At 41.1% G+C, this 20,188-nt stretch overlaps 1 protein-coding gene across 1 annotated transcript; it reads right to left on the reverse strand.

Moving 5' to 3' along the window:
• Positions 1 to 2: 2 nt before the first annotated feature.
• On the reverse strand, positions 3 to 19,319 carry bin3 (bridging integrator 3). Its single transcript, XM_020935511.2, has 9 exons — positions 19,213 to 19,319; positions 15,460 to 15,508; positions 14,923 to 14,963; positions 12,658 to 12,719; positions 11,270 to 11,406; positions 7,914 to 7,954; positions 3,795 to 3,936; positions 2,861 to 2,995; positions 3 to 1,079 (listed from the first exon to the last, which is right to left on the reverse strand). The coding sequence occupies exons 1-9, from the start codon at positions 19,218 to 19,220 to the stop codon at positions 933 to 935; spliced, it is 762 nt and encodes a 253-aa protein (XP_020791170.1). The 5' UTR covers positions 19,221 to 19,319; the 3' UTR covers positions 3 to 932.
• Positions 19,320 to 20,188: the final 869 nt, after the last annotated feature.

Genomic DNA, 20,188 nt, shown 5'->3' on the forward strand with positions numbered 1-20,188 from the left:
TAAATGGTCACTTATATTTAATTGTAGCATTTTATTTTTGAAAAATACAACGGTATACCTGCTGTAATTTGACTGAAATAGTACAAGTTTTAAAAGACTCATATCTTAATAATCAATTTAAGCGTATAAATAACAAACCTACAATCAATGACTCAAAACACCTTCATTAAAAGTTATTCATTAATAAAATGCACCAGAGACATGATTTAAATACGATAACTGGATTCCCTTCTATAACAACTTGCATACTGTAGCTTTTGTATTTTGCAAAAGCACAACTTGATCAAGTTGAGTTGATGTGGTCAGCTATTATTACTTCCCATAAACAATAGAGGACAAGGGAAGAACAAAGAACCGTAACAGACGTAAAGGCATCGCCTGTACAAGCCACTAGATGGCGCCCAAGTCTTTGAGTTGGACAGTGTAGCGTCTCGTTGCACTTGAATATAAAGGCGGCTGACACGACGATGTCACACGTTTTTTTCATTGGCAAATGGCCAGGTCAGAGATAGAGTCCATGTCAGGACTCTAGGCACATTTTACACAAATTACAAAGTCAATTTGAAAAATAATAAATAGAGATTAAAAAAATAAATAAAAAATACACCATTACCAATCATGATAAGTGGACAACACCAAAACGGGCAACTAAGCTTTTGTTTGAGTTAAATGTGTGTTGCCTTTGAGTCTTATGAAGACAGACAAACCAGTGAGGCAAATGTGGTATATATTTGCATATGAGATTCTAAATATTTTGGGTTTTTCCGATGCTACATTTGGTTAATGGCTTTACTCGATATGGCATCACAACAGGTAAAATGAATAAATGGTGTGCCCGGCAAGAAAAATACAAAACAAAGTAGTGAAGGCCACAGTTGAATGTAAGAGTCAGAAAGAGGTTAGTTCCACTGAAAGGCCTGAGCAGTTTCCTCTCAGTCGTCTGCTACAATGGACAGAGCTCGGAGCTCACTGAGTTTGGCCTCCGTCTCCTTCTCTCTCTGCTCATCCGTCAAACCCGCCTGATCTATCTGCTCCGTCAGGTCATTGAAAATGTTGTACATTTCAGTAAAATACGCCACCTGTGGGTCAAAAGAACATCAGGTTAAAGACGTCCTTTACCAAGCTTCAGACTGTGTCAAGACAACTCATTTCCTCTCAACCTCATCTGGCTCTACTTACAGGTCGGGAGCTGGTGGACTCTTCAACCTTCCTAACGAGAAGTAATTCAGGAATAGAACAAGACCGAAGGATATCAAACAATAGTGATAAACCCTCCAAACCCAGCATTTCTATGGGTAGTGACCCTGCTTTCCTCTTCCAGTCTGAACACAAGATCGCAAGTGTTCACTGAAAGCTTTCTTGACACTTCCCACCTCTGCTTCTTCCCCTTAGTTCATGAGTCAGGCTCCCCAGAGAGCCCCTTTGATGATTAATAGACTTTAATCACATTACAAGACTGCAGAAGAGTAGGCAGAGAAAGTACTGGGAAATACAACCCCGTGAAACCCACACAGCACAATTCAATATTTATTTATTCATCTGAGATTGTGAGTCTTGAGGGTCACCTGCAACATTATGTCTTTGTAACACCTACAATAGGGTGCTGCAATGCCATAAGATTGGGTCTATTTACACTGAAAATCAGAATACTACTATTTTATCTTATCCTGGGAAAATGCAATAGTGTCCGCTGGAACAAAAGCAAAGACTTTTGAGTTCTGCTTGAATGCTCTCTGTGTTTAGACCAATATTTGCCACGTAAACCACAAAAGTGGGGAGTTAAGTATTGGGTTACTACTGTTTGTGGGGGTAAAGCGGATATTTTTCCCTAAAAGTAGCTTGTTGACAGAGCCATCGGAAATGTCCCTATAAGCAGTGATGATAATATAGACCAGATCAGTGAGTGTCTGGGTGACCACCTCACCAAAGACATGCTGCTTTATAATTAGTCTGGACACCACCAGAGATAAACACTGCTCCCGGTGACCACCTACTCGCCAAGAGCCCATGGGCCAAACGGGGCTTTCATTTACACGACTACTGTCTGGCATTACAAACATTCAGTCTGAGCATGAATATTTACAGCAAGGGGCTGAACTGACTTTTGACCTCTCTGAACACTATATAATGAATAATTGAACAATGTATTTGTAAAGCCCTAACAGTTTTTTAAGATCTGTTTTGGAGCTTGTTCAAACCATTTAAACTGGGAAATGCTGTAGCTGCTAACATGTACAGGTGGACAGAGTGAGGACATCCATTTGTAGCCTGAATGGACAGGCCTAACAAAACAACAAAAGCAGCTCTGTACTCTGTCTGAGGCAATAGAGAAGGGAGTGGAGCATGGACACTGCACTGAGGTCCTCAGGCCTCCCACGTGTGCCTGTGTGTAAACATGTGTGCTCTCATTCATGAGCCTGATGCAGCAAGAGGCACAACTAAAGATGGACACAAGGGTAAAAAGTAAAACAGGCCTAGTCGGGGGTTTCTAGAGTATTTACTGTTGCCAGTTTAGACTGATTTATTAACTTTCAGTTCAAAGAACATCATATAATGTTATAATTGTCATTAGGTCTGTGATAATGTAATTGTATAATTAGGAGTGTGCCAGTGCTAATCCCAAAGAGGAAATGACAAGGCCTGGCAGAGTGCAGGGGGAGGGGGCACCATGGGACACCCAGCTGCTTTAGGGCCGCTCCTCTGTGTCGGGGCTGTGGAGCCAGAGACCAGGACTAAACACTGGAGTGGGCCGCACTAATAACATTAGGCCATTAGGCACAGTCAGCATCACCTATACCTTTATACATTCATTCAGCATTCATTTAGATTTAGAAATTATACTTTTGTGACAGCCCCTCACCTGTGCTCGGATAAGAGCCTCAAAGCTGGGCTGGAAGTAGTCAATCCGACTGTGGTAGAATTTGGGCATTTCATCCAACAGCTGCTTGTTTTTGGCCTCAAAATCTTCTCGAACGGGTCTGAGCTCCTCTCGGGCCTGCACGGGGGTTAAACATACACATAGGATTAGTGGACTCTACATGTTTGACACTTAAAAATGATTTTTAAAAGTTTGAAGCCATATTTGTGGCTCACTTTGAAATATTGTGCCTATTTCCCACAGAGAAGCAATGTAAAAAAGGCTGTAATCACGAGCAGAGTGAGGAGGAGTGGGTGATGTGGGCAGACTTGGCTGTGAGTGGACTCGGCACCAAGTGATCTGTGTGAATGTATTGGTGGGAAGCCTACTGTAGGCATGCAGTTATGGAATACACAATGAAAGTGTGAGAATTTCTTTTTATTACTGACAATGGACAAGAGGATGCTATATTGAAACACAGGTGAAGCACTACAACACAATTGGATTTCACGTTATATTCAAATAGGCTGAGCACAGGTGTCAAAGGGCCATGATGTAGGGCCTCTTTGGGCTTTGTTCCCCTGACAGAGCTTTCCTTGGAATGTGTGGGAGGCTCACCGTGTGAGGAAGAGTTAAAGGCAGTAGCTACACAGCAGTGCTGTTGGTAATGTGCACTTCTGAAGTGGCCTTGTGTGTCTCCATTTCTCTATTACACGGCTGTATATGCACCGCAGAGCCGCTTGAAAAGCACTACTTGAGAGCTGGTTGCTTGCGTGGGTGAGGGAGTGCACATGTACTGTATGCATGTGCTCAACTATTTTTGTTCATATCCAGTCAGCATTTGTGTCTCTTTCACCCATTGCACACGATACACGATTCACCATGAGCACCATGAGGGGAGGTGAAGAGGCTACACAGCTCATATTACACACTGTACCTGGTGCAGCTTGACCATGACGGGCCCAGTTTTCTCCTTGTCCTCATATTTCTCCACTTTGGCCTGGAGCCGTTTGTAGTCCTGCAGAGCCTGCTCCCGCCTCTTCACTGCCATATTCAGGCTTGGGAAAATGCCACTATACCTGCAATAACAAGTGCACACTAATGAATGCGCCATTTCAATAAATCTACTTAAGAAAAACTTCAGACTCACAAGAATAACTGTTTTAATGTGTCTGATTTAAGTGATTTTAATAAAAAATATTCCAAATGAACAAAACTGCTCTTTAGAACGTATTGACAGAGTATGCTCGAACCCCAGAGGACAGCTTTGCATTTATCTTTTTCTACTCCATTATCCAATTATTGTTGTTCAAAATGACACAGTACAATTTATTTTGTGACAATTATCATGTTCCTAATGAAAATATAGTCTTGCAATGAGAATCCTTGTCTTCAGCACTAAAAATAGGAAAACACTCATCTGTAACTTAGCAACAGGAGTCTAAGCTCCATCCTGGGACTTGTTGCGTTGATTTTGTGGCAGTTTTCTGTACAAAGAAGGAATGTTATAGGATAAGCTTTCAATGCAATTTTATGATCAAGTTATCAAGTAGAAATATCACATTAACACAATGTAGCCTTTTACTGGATTATTGGACAAACTGATAATAATGAACAGATTGGGCCTTTGGAGTCCAAACATTGCTGTTATTGATTTGTTTTTAAGTGTGCGAGTGGAGCACAGGTGTGACATGTGGCACTAACAGAAACACGAGTAGTGAAAGTGATCTCTTGAATGACTCATGTAAAGCTTTTCATCATCTGTGTAGGCATAACATCATTCACGCAATGTGTGGGCTACATCATTTACCTTTCTCTGTATGCCAGCCTCTGCCCTGCAGTGCTGGTATTAAAGTATGAATTTTAATTGTACTTTGAGTAAGAAAAGTATTTTACTACTATTAAAGGTCAAATGCAGTGATCTAGATAAATTGTAGCAAATGAATATCTTTTTAAGTATACATTTTTGTTTGCTCAAAGCTTGAACAAGCTAAAAAACACAAAGTCCATGTAAAAAATTTATTGGAGTAAAAGGTACAGGTACCTGCAATTAGATGAAGTAAAAATTAAACTTAAGTAAAATACATGTATCTAAAAATTTTACTTTCACTTCTGTTCTTTTCCATCACTGCTGTCCTGCCATGTGCAGGATACTAGTTAGCCTCCATAACCTGTGGACTGAATTCCTCGAGTGTGGCTACCAATGCACTGCAGTTTTGGCAGAGGCCCAAAGTGACGTGCACTGAGGCTCAGACCCAGACAAGCAGGAATTGTTTTCAACAGGAAGTTAGGCAAGGAGTGGTTTTGTAGTAGAGTGACATCACAGAGCCCAACCCCACGGCCCACGCGCTACCGCTATTTATAAAACACCTCTTTAGCCCAGTTACGGCAGGGGTGGATGCCCAAGTCTACTATCTGCTCCAGTGTAAACATACTTCAAGTGCCAAAGGATTATGCAATAGCCCTCTAGGCCTCCAGGCATGACTGGTCTGCGCTGTGATGGGCCACACTCACTCCAGCGACCTGAGTGACAAGATGGCTCAGGGCCTTTCACAGACCGTGCTCTTCACAGGAGAGCTTCACCTGAAGCACCATGGCAATGTCCTGGGTCTGGACTTTAGCAGTAGTCAAGACTAAGCTGACAGTGAACAGCTTTAAGCTCCTCACATTCACTCTGCTGTTTTCAGGACAGTCCTCCAGCTCATGGACACACACATTTTACCTATGCCTTTAAGAGCTCAGAGCACATAACTTCCGTTTCTTGTTGGGACAGTCTGTCAGGTTGGGTCTGCACTTGTGGCCAGTCCTGTCTGGATGTGGTTTGGAGGGTTGCGCAGGGGCCACGCTTGCTTCTGACCGGTCGCTATAGTGAGAAGACAGGATAGAAATAGCATCTGGACCAAAGAGTTTGTTTATGAGCAGCTGCCAGTCCACAGACTGGCCAGTCTCAGCTGACAGCCAAGTCTGCTCACAACTCCCCCAGTCTTGTAATGTGTACTGCCCCTGACATAATGCACTGTGGAGCAAAGTCAACACTATAATAGTTAAAATGCCCATTGATATATCAGAACTCTTCAGAGAACATGTGACTTACATGCTTAGGGAAAGGCTACAGAAACCTGAGAGAAGGTCTGATCTGTCCCAGCATGTCTTTTTGTCATGACAACAGATCAACATGATTACACTGTATATTTATTTATAATGACTAATAATAATAAATTTTGATACTTGGGTGCACATATCACTGCCTGTCCCAGTAAAGGTGAGAGTAAACTAAAATGAACAGTGGCTGGTTTCAGTGATTAGAGACCCCCACCCTGTCTTGACCAAACAGGCTTGACTTCTATCTGGCTCAGAAGAGTAACAAAGCAGAGCGCAGTGGGTTAGGAGGCCCAGATAACACAAATGCCTCAAACCCACGCAGTCCCCTCCCCGCACATAAACACTGCCATGTCACTCCAGGGCCCCGCTGAGTGGAGGAGACTCACATTTGGGCCTGAGAGACAAAGAACAAATGTGGGGAGGTAGGGGCTGCAGCCTCTTTTAGTTTATTTATGTACACTGGCACACACAAGTAGAGACACAGAATGCCACATACAGACCACCAGGCCATTCAAGCTCTTCCATTAACATTAATTGTCTCCTTTTTAGCTTTTCTCCTCTTCACTGTGACACAGGATCACCAACAGGTTTCGGGTAAACAATAAGGAATCTTCATTAGAGAGAGACTAATGGAATCTTAATGGATGCTCAAAGTAAAGTCTTTGTCTTACTTTTCCAAAGCGACTCTTTGATAAACAAATGCAGTGTGTTTTTAAGGGGAAAGTTAAGTGGTCAGGGCTAGTTGTCTCCAAGTATGTTATGGACTTCCTTTTCTATTAAAACTTATATAAATCCCAACTTTGTCATCTAAAGTGGCCCTGTGTTTGTGTCCATGCGTGCACAGACAGCTCTTAGCCAATCCACGGCTCTGAGCTCAAAAGAGCTGGGCCCTTTGCCATATTGTGAGTCTGCCTACACGTCCGCCTGCCGCCCACCAGGAAGAGGAAATTAGAACCATTCCATTCTTTTAAAATCTCTTGACAGCAGAATTCACACAAAAGATGAAAGGGTTAACTCTCATTCATATGGTCAGATATTTGCTATAAATTCAACTCATTCCAAAATTACCAGAAAAAGTCTAAAATTTAAGTTGAATAATAAGTGATAAAAACAGCTGGATTTTAGAAGTATGCTTTTTTGTGCTGGGAGGAGTCTGCAGGAGGAAGAAAACCTTAACTAGTGCTCCGGAAGTTGAGTGGGACAGTCCAGCCACTCCCATCAGCCCCTGCAGCTTTGCATGTTTGTGTGTGTCTTTGCGTTGTGTGTTTGTGGAGTAGCTTTTAGGAATGAAGAGCTCTCACTGTTTGAACGGGGCTGAGTATTAGGAAAGAAAACCAAATAACTGTTCCACCAGACATGCCACATCCACAGCAATATGACTATTTCAGTCTCATTATTACTGCATAGATCATCACACTGACTGGCCAAAATAAAACAGATAATAACACGAAGTTTGACCACGTTTAAATTTGAAAAGCTTGCAGAATGCCAACACTGTGACTTCTGTCCATTGTACAAATTGGGCCATCTTTGTCAGCACATCCTACGAGTGGGTGATACTGACAAAATATATTATTAATAATAAAATCAGACACAAACGTGCAATTAGTAAAATAAGGTTTCTGTTCTTTTCAATAAGCTCTTTTTGCAACCATTTTAGATTTATTTTTAGTCTGGTGGATCCAAGTCTTTGCACCTTGGAATAAGTCCATGCCAGAGGAAAAAAATGCTTAAGTATGGCAGTATAACCTGCTCATTCACTAAGCTAAGGTAGTCATGCAGTAATTATTTACGAAATTACACCCAAGTTTGCTTAAGTAATGCATTTTATGTGGCCATCATCCGCACAGTAAAACAAAGCTGACTGAACAGCTAAACAAAATGGAGGTATACTCAATCATTATGAGCACTGTCTAAACACTCACAAAATTAGCGTGATTAGAAAAAGACTTACTTCTTTAAAGGATCAATCACAGTCTTCTGTATCTGGTTGACCTGCAACAGTTAACAGAAAAATAAGGACATCTAAAGAAAGAGAAGTTTGATCAGATATTAATATTCATTGTCAAAATGTGTTACATCAAAACAGGAGTTAAACTAGCTTCTACATCTCTGGCTCATTAGCAAACAAATACTGGAGCACAAACAATAGTGTAATTTTCAAAATGAGCACTCAAGAAAATAGTGGGACCGGAGGGGAGAGGGGGGATTGTAAAGAAACTTTTGTGACGTTGACTCTTATTATACACAAACCCTGAGGAGGAAAAGCTGAATATTCATAGAGCTTGAAATACAAAAGAATTGAACTGTCAAGGGACAAACATGAAAGTAAAACCCATCTGATTTCAAATCCTGTCAAGGGTGGGCTGTCTTGCAAGATGAAACTTTTTACAAACAAACATTTAACAATAAGAGTTCACATTTTTATCATTCTGCGTTCAGTTAGCAGAGCTGACAGTGGAAGTTGGGAGGAGGTAAAGAGGAAAAGAAGAGCTCATCCGAAAGCCTAAAGCATGGGCTCCAAGTCTCTGACAGAAGTTCAAACTAAATTAACAAAGTTTCAAAGATCATTTACATTGCAGATTTAAAATGAGTTTGAAATGTCTGAGCAAAGCAGTGCTAAGCTAGTGCATTACAAAAAGGAGAATGTGAAGCGTAGAGATTGAACAGACAGCTGCATGAGAACAGCTCTGCTAATCATATGTTCAGTAGCTATTGGAAGGACAGTCAATCACACATGAAGAAGCAAACAAGATCGCAGCTGTGCTTTGTGAAAATGCCCCGACCATCTACAAGAACATGCTGCAGCGCTCACTGCTTCACACAGGCGGACTTCCAAGTACAAAATGGTTGATTGTGGTTTGAGGGAAAACACAGCACCAATAACAATAAGTACATGGGAATTCACATCCTTTGCTTTACATATTCACACCAGCCGCTCCAGCCCCCCTCTCCCTCTCCTCCACCCCCTCTCTGGCTTGAGCGGCGCTTGTGAGGTGAGAGCATGCGGCGAGGAGGGAGAACAACAGCAGCAGATTTGCTTAAGCATGCTGGTGCCCTCTACCCTCTGCCCCTTCCCACAGAGAGGGGGGGCAGCTCTGCTCCGCTGGGGCCCGCAGAGCCTGAGGCCGGCGCTCCAGCACCAGTCTCCATCAGTGAGTCACGGGGCAGAGGCCATCCCGGCACACAGGCCTCCCAAAAATACACACAGATCGCAGAGGAAATCAATACACCTCCAAACGGAGCATCCTCTGCCGTGCTGGCGCCATCTTCACTGGGGCTCTGCTTCAGCAGCAGTGCGCCGCCGGGGCTGTGCGCCCTCCTCAGCCCCACAAATAAACACACAGACCCGGGCCACTGCTGCCTTCATTATCGCTGCACGTTTTATCTGCTGGCTCTCTCACTCACAAGGCCTGCGGCGCAAATGCTCAGCTCAGCATAGAAAAGAGCAAAGGCTGGATGCTTTTGTGTCTGTTTTACTAAAGCAATAAGCTTTAGAGCTAGTGCCGTCAGAATCAACAGTTAGCTTAGGGTTGAAGAAGGAGAGATGTAGTGCTGGTTTGTACACACCTAGCAAACCTGAGGTGATATTCCAGAGAACTAGGTAAAAATGAACTAAATCACTACTTTGCCCTAAGCGTACAGTGAGGACAAACACACAGGCAGTTTTAGCTGGAGCTTTTTAAAGACCGAAAACAGAAGAAGCAACGAAAATCAGGTGTGACCTGCCTGTCAAAATCAACTCTGGATCAAAGCAGTGAGTGGCTGATACAAACTGAGGACTCTAGTGCTCCACAGGTGAAAATGGTACAAGAACAAAGTGTCTCGCTCATTCACTGTCAAATACACCATCACAGAGCCAACAGGAAGACCCACTGTGGAGCCAACTACAGGCACAAGAAGATAAATCTGAAAAAGTCAGGAAAAATGATAAATGCCAAGTAAGTGAGAGGCCATTGTACTTAATGAGAGGCGACAGATGGAGTGAAACCAAATAGATACTCTACAAAATGTAAAGAATGTGAATGTGTCTCTCTTGAAAACCATGGAGCTGGCAGAGGCACACTGCTGGGCATCTGACCAAGTCCTTAGCACAGGCCCGGGGTCAAAACCCACAGCCCAGCCCGCAGTCGACTCTGTCTAGTCACTCCGAAATGCCCCTGTAACGAGCTGAGGGCCAATTGCAGAACGAAAATCTATTACCATAGCAATTTCAACTTTTCAAATAAAAATTCAACTATTAAATGAGTTTGAGGCTATGTTTACAATTTGCATAATGTATTAATAATAAGTCATTGCTTAAGATTATGCAGGACCAGTAAAAATGTGTTGTTAAGGGGAAAAACAAGGTATAAAACAAATGGTCAAGGAAAGAGGAATATTTAAAGTGTAAATGTAAAAACAGAAGAGATAACAGCAGAGCAATGAGTCAAGACAACACAGATGGATGAGAGGGAGCAGTCTGAGGAGGAGCCTACCCTTGACATGGTAGTGCCTGAAGGAGCCACACATACGGTGCCACTATGATTCACAGCACTACCTGTGGCAAAGACTCTCCTCCAAACAAAAGCACACCCAGGAAACAGTACCAGGCGGCTTGACAAGCAAACAAGAGCTTTTGGAGAACACAAACGCCCATATATGGAACTGGAGAAATGAGCTTCAAGTCATGGAAAGAAACACGTTTTTAGAGCAACATTTTCTTCAAGGGCAGAAGCAAGAGTGGAGCACACCAAGATAAAACTTTGAACTAGCTATGGGAATGAAAAATAAACATGTATCTTGGTTGCTTTTAGAAATACATTAACTTAAAAGGTATACTGTAACTCTTCTGGCAGAGGGTCCACCACAAGCTTGTCTCCATGGCGATTTATTGAAATGTTCCACCGCATGCCGTTAAACTGATCATTCTTGCATTTATCCAATTTGAGTTTTTGGTTGCTAAATTAATACCATGCCCAAATCACAATATATCACATTATGCCTTGAATGTTGCAGTTACATCCTTGTGCATCAAGGGGGGCATATTTTAACGGTGGAGTTTTGGCCAGTAACAGTGAGTCACAAAAGCATCCATTTTCACAGCTGATAACCAGTAGTCTGAGCTTATAGTGGATGATGCCGCAGATGTACAGCAGAAGGAAAGACATACGGACAGCTTTTACTCCACAGTCTGTGCAATACTGACAATTCAAGAACATGCTTTCTCAACTAAAGCCTCTTGTTGTACATTTCGAGACATTTCCCCAGATACCAGTGTTGAAACAAACACATAGCAAAAGGACAAGTTAAAAATGGAATGATTTATACCTTTTCCTGGTTGAAAGCATCCATTCTTTTCATGGCTGTGTCCAGTGCAGTCATGGACTCTAGAAAAGCCTGGTCTTGTTCACACAGAGGGTTACTGAGCAGGTCTGTGGAGATCTTTACTGCTGCTTTGGACATGGCTGCAAAATTAACACATAAATGAGCACTTAAGGCCTTCTTGATAAATAAATCAATGTGGAGTGTAGAAAATGATGACACAAAAGACAGAGATGAAGATTCACCAGAGCACCAAAATGCTCCACTGACAGCACAAATTACAGTTAATCTGTTCTTTGACACATTGTTGAGACAGCTACCCTGTATCAGCCTCTCCATCATAATGAATGAGCTGCATGTATCAGACACACCATCGCATTACAGGCTCTAGTGAAAATGGGCTTTGCTAAAGAACAGAATATCATCAGTTTCTAAATGTGAAATCTGAAAAAAAGGGAAAAAAAAAATAAAAAATTCCATTTTAATTATGTGTAGTTGTCATTGACGTTTAGCACGTTCAAATATGATCATTTCAACAACTCTTGGTTTACAGGTTTAACTTAGTATGATCATATAATGGCTGATTTTTGAAAGTGTCTGTATATGATATCTTCTATCTGCTATGTTGTGAATCTGGTATACAGTCTGAATCTGAGATTTAGTTAACTTTCTGTCTAATTGCAGGATAGGGTCAAAGATACCAACAACAGCCACAAAGGGTCAGCAAATTGTAAATTCTAGACGCGTTTACTTCCAATTACAACTTCTGGCTCAATGAACGATGCATTTAACCCTAAAAGACACAAAGACACCTTACTTGAGTTTTAACCAATATGAGCAAAGGCCAATCATTCTCCTTATCCCTTGAGTGTTTAATCAGTTCAAGTGTAATAAAAGTCCATACACATTTGGGGTCATTTGTAGACACAAAACCTGAGCAGCAGATGAACTGTGTTAGAATAATGAGGGCTGACAGCACAGACACTTGTGGTGATGCAGACATTGGAGAGCACCGGGCAGAGGAAATGAAGAAGGCCCTGACTCCATCCTGGCTCCTCCGCCCCCACACCTCAGCATCCACCACAGGCCATGTCTACGGAGACTTCCAAATACACAACTCCAAAACCAAGTAAGCACGTGGAGGTAAACATGGTTTCTGTGGCCGACAATTGAATCAAACAATACAAATGTGCATATAAATCCCATTTTGGCCACTAAGTATATATGCATTTCTCAAATGCTACTGGAGGCATAGTAAGGCTTACAGTTTCACACCTAATTTATTTGAAAATGTAGAGCACCAATTTTGTGAAAACTTGCCCAAAAAAAGTTTTACTGGCGAAGGGATCAATGGCACATCCATAGCTGTGATGCATATTGTCGGCAGAACATACCCAAATCAGCCTCTGTGCTTTTCTTCATGTCCTTGTGAAGTTTTTTTGTCTGATCTTCCAATCTGTGGGACAAAAAAGAAATGATCACGATTCTTCTGTGAAACAAAACCATCACAAAAATTGACAGCAAAAGCAAAGCTGTAACAACATGTCATATGGTGAGAAATAAGCATTACAACTCTACATAGAACAGGCTGCATTTCAGTTCCTAATTCATAACCTAGTTGACTGACAGAAAAAAAACTACATAAAAAGTCATTAAAGAAATAAAATATCTCTAAAAATGAGAATTACACATATGACTGACTCCACATAAAACGTTATTACAACAACCTTTACCTAATTAACAAAACCGAGAATACTTGTTCCTGTCACAACATTTGCACTCAAAAGCATTAATGTCTTCCGTCGTTTCACTGCGCATATTCCATTGATGGGTGTTAAAAAAACAGCAATTACCAGTCTGGAGGCAGAAAACACATGCCATTCATTATATCAATTAAGGCAGATGAGGGGTTTAGAGCATCCCCCGAGACCGCCACAGCGCGTCATCTCACCCATGCTCATTTGACAGAGAAGTGGAAAACCGGTTTATTTCCAGCTTTGCTTTAAGGGACTTCATCATCTGCACATACAACTGTTGTATTAAGTGAATGTGTTTGGAAATGTCTAAGAGCATTCTTTCATTTCATGCTTGTACTGTTTATTTGTTTTGAGTACTTTCTGATCCCGGTTTTCATTCATTGCATCTTTTGTTTTTCTTGTCCGTCTTTAATAGTTTCAGACCAAATCGGCACAGTCCAGATGGATGGTTGTTCCAAAAATGTCACTCACACAAAATGATGTAACTTTATCTCTTATTGTTTGCACTGAATTCAAGAGGATCTGTCAGAACAATCTTCACAGTAACTTTTGTGTTTTTACAGTAAGAATATATCATGGGGCGTACTAATTCACATTTTAGAGTTCATTTATTGACTACTTTTTAAATGCAAGACACATTAGTGGTACACCACTGAGATTTCTGGTGCTAATGAAACTTTCCTCCACAACCTAAATCATGATATTTTGCTACTGGCTGGAGTCTTTCCTGGCCACAGTGGGCCTTAGCAGAAAAGGTCCCATTACTTTAGCTGCAAGATGAATTATTCACACTCAGATTCACAAAAATTTAAGAGAGCTTAAAGCCCCTCATTTTTTACATGAATGAATACGTTATACATCCTATGACAGAAAGGGACAGTAATTTTAAGTTAATTGTAAATGTCAGAATGAGGAAAAATAGATGGCTGGATAGTTGGAAACCGCCTCTCATATAAACACATAAACATGTAGGTTTACAATGAGTTTCTATCCTGCTTGTCTGTGCATGTCAGAGTAGAGCGGCAGATAAAGAGTCTCCTACTTGAAAATGAGCAGCGCAGAGCTCTCCTCCTGTGGTCAGGTGAGAAGGTCTAAGAGCTCGCTCCTAAAAGGTGCTAATAGAGCTCAGGGGGACCAGCTGCTGCCCCCTGCCCCAGTGCAGCCACACTCAGATCCACATGATCACTTATTGACAACTATGCCAGGCTTCAAGTTCATCCTAATTTTGCGTTTCTATGGAAGGTGATGTTTTGTCTCACTTCTTCTGCTTATATGTGTATTTCTGCTTATATGTGTATTTCAGAAGATATGTTTGGTGAAAACAGAACTTGATTTAAATTTCAAGGAACAAAATATAACCATTGACTAATAATAGAACTTCAATCTATAGCTTTGATCAGAAGAAACAGGTTGTGCAATGCAGTTGTGGACAGCTCTAAGAACAAAAGATGTTGTGGGCAATACAAGCCCTCAGAGGCTCCGATATGGATCTCTCGGGTGTGGACTGTCAGTGCCTGTACATGCCTGTTGCCGTGACGCAGCTATAAGGTCTATTGGCACCACACCTTTTCGATAAAGGGCCCTCCTACTCAAAACGACCTGAGAGTAGAATGTGCTCCCACTCATTCTGTGATGTGCTCAGGGACTTCCTCTGACCTCAGCCACACGGCGAGCGAAGGCAGATACTCAGTGTTTTCTTGACTCACACATTATTTAGGAAATCCGCTAGAGAATCAAATTTAATATGAAACACTAAAATAGAACAAGATTGGGGGAACATTTTAAGGTGGAGATTTCTTTAGTTAAAAACTACAGCAGTGTTATCCCTGATAAGGCATTCAGTATTCCGACTTGCCACCCTGAGAAAATGAACTAACACTTACTTACACACTAAATACTTACTTTTGTAGTTTTTCATATTCTCGTTCAAAGTCTCTCTCATCCTATAAAACAAACATAAAGAACATGAAAATATTAAAGTACCATGAAACCCTTTGTCATATGAATGTGTGTCTCCTTATGGCTCTTGTAAACACAGGGTACCACAGGGCATTTGTCCCTGGGCTTATTACAGCTTGTCGTGGCCTGTCAGGTTACAGGGGCAGAGGACTTCCTGTCCTGTGGTTCTGTGGGCTCCTATGTTTAAACAGAGACCAGAACCACCATGGAGGCAGCACACACTCTGTCACTGTGGACTATGGTCTCACTGTAACCCACTCCATGGTCTGGGCTTTGGGGGGCACAGGAAGCTGGCAAAGCAGTTCTACTGTGTCAGACCAGAGCCATTACAGGGGAAGTGGTTTTCTCAAGGGAGAACACCCACTTACTGTCACTGAAGGTAATGAGCGCTGCCCCTTCCACAGCTCTGACAGAGAAGTGACCACCAGATCAAACACAGACCCCCTGTCACACTGTGCACTACTACAGTGAGAGACTTACCGTTTTAGAGACCACTTGCTTCTTTGGCTGGCCAATCTTGAACGGAATCCTAAAATGACAAAATAACAAATAATTTACTATTAATTGTACAGTTTTTTTGTTGTTGACCAGAACTGAACAGACATCAGGTTAAGAACGTATACAGTATGTCATCACAAAGCACATCTGGCTTCTATTGCACCCAAAGACCTTTAAACAATGGGATTGGCCCAAATGGAGTTTGTGCATCCTTTGAGTGAACAGAGACAAAGCCAATTAAAAACAACATAGGATGTTGGGGATTAGACAAAAATCAAGACTTGTGCAGTCTTCACAAACACAAAACTCATAGCACAGAATTTACTCCAGTGTTTCCTTAGACTTAGACAAAGTGTACTGATCCACAAGGGAAATTCTTTGTTCACACATCACAATAAGAACAAAAAACCAAATATAAATGGTTCCCATAGATTTTGTTAAGATTATAGTGGCACACATTATTGGTACTTGAATATAATCATATCATTATATAGTCATATAATTCAGTTTGTGGAGCATTAATGTCACTGCCTAGATTTAATTTGATAATATAATGAGCAAAAATGTCTAATTTTGTTGTGCCAATATATAGCCTCCTGTATTAATGGAAAACATTGCTTACTCTTTTTATCACCATTTCAAAATGCAGTAACGGAACACAAGCAGCACTTGGAGCTGTGCATGGCTGCAGGTTGTCACTGATGTGGTACTAACAGCCTGAATGAGAGCTGCTGCTCTATGATGGACAGTGGTGCTGTCAGGCAGGTGAGGCAGCAGCTGTGTCAAACTAAAGGTGTGTAAACTAATGAGGTGCAGATGAGAGGGTGTGATGTGGGCCTCACCATGGAGCTCCACAACATCTCTGATAACAGCTCCAGTCAAACACAACATGTCCAATAGGACTTCTCAGGTACTCTCTTTGAAAAGCAGCTCTCTTATCTACACGCTTTATCACAGGAGATACAGAGACACACACACAGTGCTTTGTGCCTTGCCATATTATATTTCAGTTAAAATAAAGTTAGTTTGGATGTCAAGACCATTTGGTTAATGGATAATTGTGATTAAACATGTATCAATATAATCAAAGGAAGAACAAAACAACAATAAGCTGTCACAATTTTACAATAAAAAAATGTCATTTCAGTTTAAACATGAACATGCAGTCTGTTTATGGAATGTAATAGATAAGGTGTATTGAAGATTTCACTGTTGTCTGTCATGGTATCAAAAATCATGAATAATTGTAAAATTGTGAATCCTTGTCCATAAATTTGATATTGTGACATCGACTTTGAACGTAATAAGTGTTTCATAACTAGATGCAGTTTCTCTCATTGTGTCATTATTTGGGTGAGCCACTGTGGAAAATAACCAGGAAAATTCGTCAGGAATGACTCACTTGTCTCTGATTACCTGATCACTGAGTGATGTCACATTAGCTTAGATTGTAAACATGTCAAAGTGGAAGGCCAAGGTTTTGAGCCTGTTTAGTGACTGCTTCTTTCACATCTAAAATAGAGGACAGTTACATACCAACTGAAAAACTACTATACATGTCCAATACATAAAAATAAGGATGGCACCAGTGACTGGATAAAAAATATTGTTACAAAAGCCATATCAGTCCTTCATTTGAAACAATGTGTGGATAAACAGCCAAAGTGAGTAGTGCTTCTGGCAAATGCACAGAGAAGACAGTGCGTTTGGGAGAGGGACTAGAGCAGGACAACAGAGGGACGAGGAGGATGGGAGCCGCTCACACAATCACACAGAAATATTTCTGTGGGAGCTTTTAGAAATGCTAGAAGTCAGGCCCAGAGAACATAAAACAGCAATCCTCCAACTAACTTGGAAAAATAACTAAGCTCTTCAATAAATATCCCATTAATAAGTGAGCAGATTTCTACTAGGGATACAACATTTACAACAACAGTTTGAAAGGCTCTTGTATTAATTCTGTATTAGTTCAGAACTTTAGATCTATACAGTTATGCTGAAATGGATGTGATTCTTTTATATTTCCATCCTCTCCCAAACAGCAATAATTTCAGTTGCTATTGGCTCTGGGCACAACAGCACTCCATCTAGTTGTGGTCAGTAACAGTCCTATGGACCTCACTTCCGCCCCCATTATATCCCTGAGGGATTTTCACTGAGTTCAAATTTCTACTGTTGAACTATCCCAATTCACAAAAATCTATTTCATTGGTTGATTTATCTAATTTGGTTAATGGCTATAATATCTATGAAGTCTAAAATGTTGGTTGTACAAACCGTTTCACTTAGCTGTAGTTTTCCAACATTAACAATACTAAGAGTAACATGCTCTCTGTACTATATGAAGTGCACATGGACAGAAGACCAAGTGATTTAGTGTGCACTGCGCAGCCATGGTTAGGAGTTATTAGCCTATTTTAATTGATACATAAAAGTGCTGTGTTCCACATTGGCTGTCATTATGAAGATCTTGGCTAGCATGCATTTACAGAGTTATCTGATCTTTGCTGTAATAGGCTACACGTCACTACAACCCAGTAAGCACGTAGGCATGAACAAAGACATAACAGTTCCTCTATCTGGGACACATTATGCAGCCAGTGAAAGAACCAATGGCTTTTCACAGAAAGTTTGGAGCGTTCACCATTAGAGGGGCAGTGCATCACACGACCTTGGGTCCTCCGTGAAGCACAGAAGACTGGTTGAAGATGTTGGGAAGTAGGATTGTTCTGCTGATGACCCCAAAGTCAAAGCCCTCACGTCAGAAAAGCAAGTGCCCAAATCCTAGTGGAATGCACCAGTCAGCACAGGCCATAAAGAGCTTCTTTCACTGGTGCTACACCCCACTCTTGACCTTGTGTTTGGCAGTGCGTGCCGGTCCGGGCACCAACTGCCAGCTATTGACTGACTGAAGTGAGCGGCACTGCCGGGATCCTTAATGCACTCAGTCAATATGACGCTGAGAATATGACGCACAGGATAAAGCCCATCACATAAAGATGCTCTGACTGAATAAGAATTAGCTTCACTTCATACTTTGAACCAAATATTACAAGTAATCAGTCAATTATTATTGCAAATTATGAACTGCATTATGAACTGCAGTGAATGATGCAGCCTTTACAATTATTTTAAGATGCAACTAAGTATGAGAGACAGTCATCTCTTTGTCAAGATCTGCGATAAACACTGAGCTCTCCAGGACCAGCCCAACATTTCGACCTGAAGCACACTGGCCACCAGCAAAACATGGCTTCACAGTAATAAGGCAGACTTGGCACACTTGACGTGTTCTTCTTGTGTTGTACGCATTCACGCTCAGCAGAGCCAGTGAGTCACTGCAATATTGTAGAAATGATAGTTTCTTCTTAACTTTTAATGGTTAATTATGATAGTTGTCAACAGTAGCCTGCGCTGTTGCGTAGATCTTGACCACAAACAACTTTGTAGTTGTAGCCTAAACTCTGAAAAGCATTTAAGAGTACAAATGACACTTTTCTGAATCGTTGCTACTTCAAAATAATGAACTAACAATGTATAAAGGGCACTGATAAATGTATTCATCATCCTTTTAGGTGACATGAAGGTAGCTTGGTTAATAAGCTAGCTGTTAGCATATGTTAGCAACACGGCCGCTGATGTTACCAAGAAATAGCCAAAGTTAACCAAGATTACTCTTCCATTTTTACAATAATGGTCTGAACACGGTATAAACAAAGAGAATAAAATACATACCAGCTCATTTTGAATAAATCTTAGTCGCAGTTTCATAGAGTAGTTTTAATCCTCCGAGGACTTCATTCCCTCTGTAGTCACAGCCGACCATGAACAGGAAGTCAGGGGCTTACGGGAGAGCGCTTCCTTCGGGGAAATTTGACCCAACTGTAAAACTGAAAAACTATTATTTCATGAAGATAAACCTTTTAGGTGTTCTACTGCCATTTTTATCCATGTATATAGATATCTTAAACGACCAAAAAACAAGAGATAACCTTTATTCAAGTACTAACATAGAAATAACAATTGCAATACAACAAATTGAATTGCCAAGTACAAGGGAGCAGATCTCCCCATCACAATGTTATAATAAAATTCATTTCAATATTCAGCTTGTCGTAAAGGACCTTATTATAAGGTAATAAAACATGAAATAGCTCAAGACATCTACAACATTTTAACAAGACTAAGTGTAAGGGGAAAAAAAAAGAAAAATAAATAAATCACCCAGTGTGAGTATTGTTCATGTTGTATTTCTTCAGATCAGATGTAATTTCTATCTTCATGCATAATAAAGAACATGCACTACCCATATGTCTAAAGGTAGCACCATGAAACATTGCCGTGCACATGCAAACATGAGGATATACGGTGATGAAAAGGATAGAAACACAGCAAAAACAGACTATCCATTTCTGCAAAGACAACAGGTCCCTGAAGCCACCCTTCAGACTGTAGGATGACACGAATGCTGTGAGATCTCCACAAAAATATGATAACATTTTCTTAAACCGAATGTTGAACTGGCGTTATTGGGGTACATGTATATTGCCTTGCCCAAGGCCAAGAACACTGAATCAAACAGTTAGACAAACATTAGCAGAAGTGTGCTCTCAGCAGCGAGCAGACAGAGGTCACATTTCTGATTTGTTGCTGCTCTGGAGGTCTCCTCATCACATATTGTTTTTGATCGGCCAACCCTGCAACCCAGTTT

This window comes from Boleophthalmus pectinirostris, unplaced genomic scaffold (assembly GCF_026225935.1).
Source record: "Boleophthalmus pectinirostris isolate CB_2022bp ecotype Guang Dong unplaced genomic scaffold, ASM2622593v1 HiC_scaffold_4, whole genome shotgun sequence".
In the NCBI taxonomy this organism is placed as follows: Eukaryota; Metazoa; Chordata; class Actinopteri; order Gobiiformes; family Gobiidae; genus Boleophthalmus; species Boleophthalmus pectinirostris.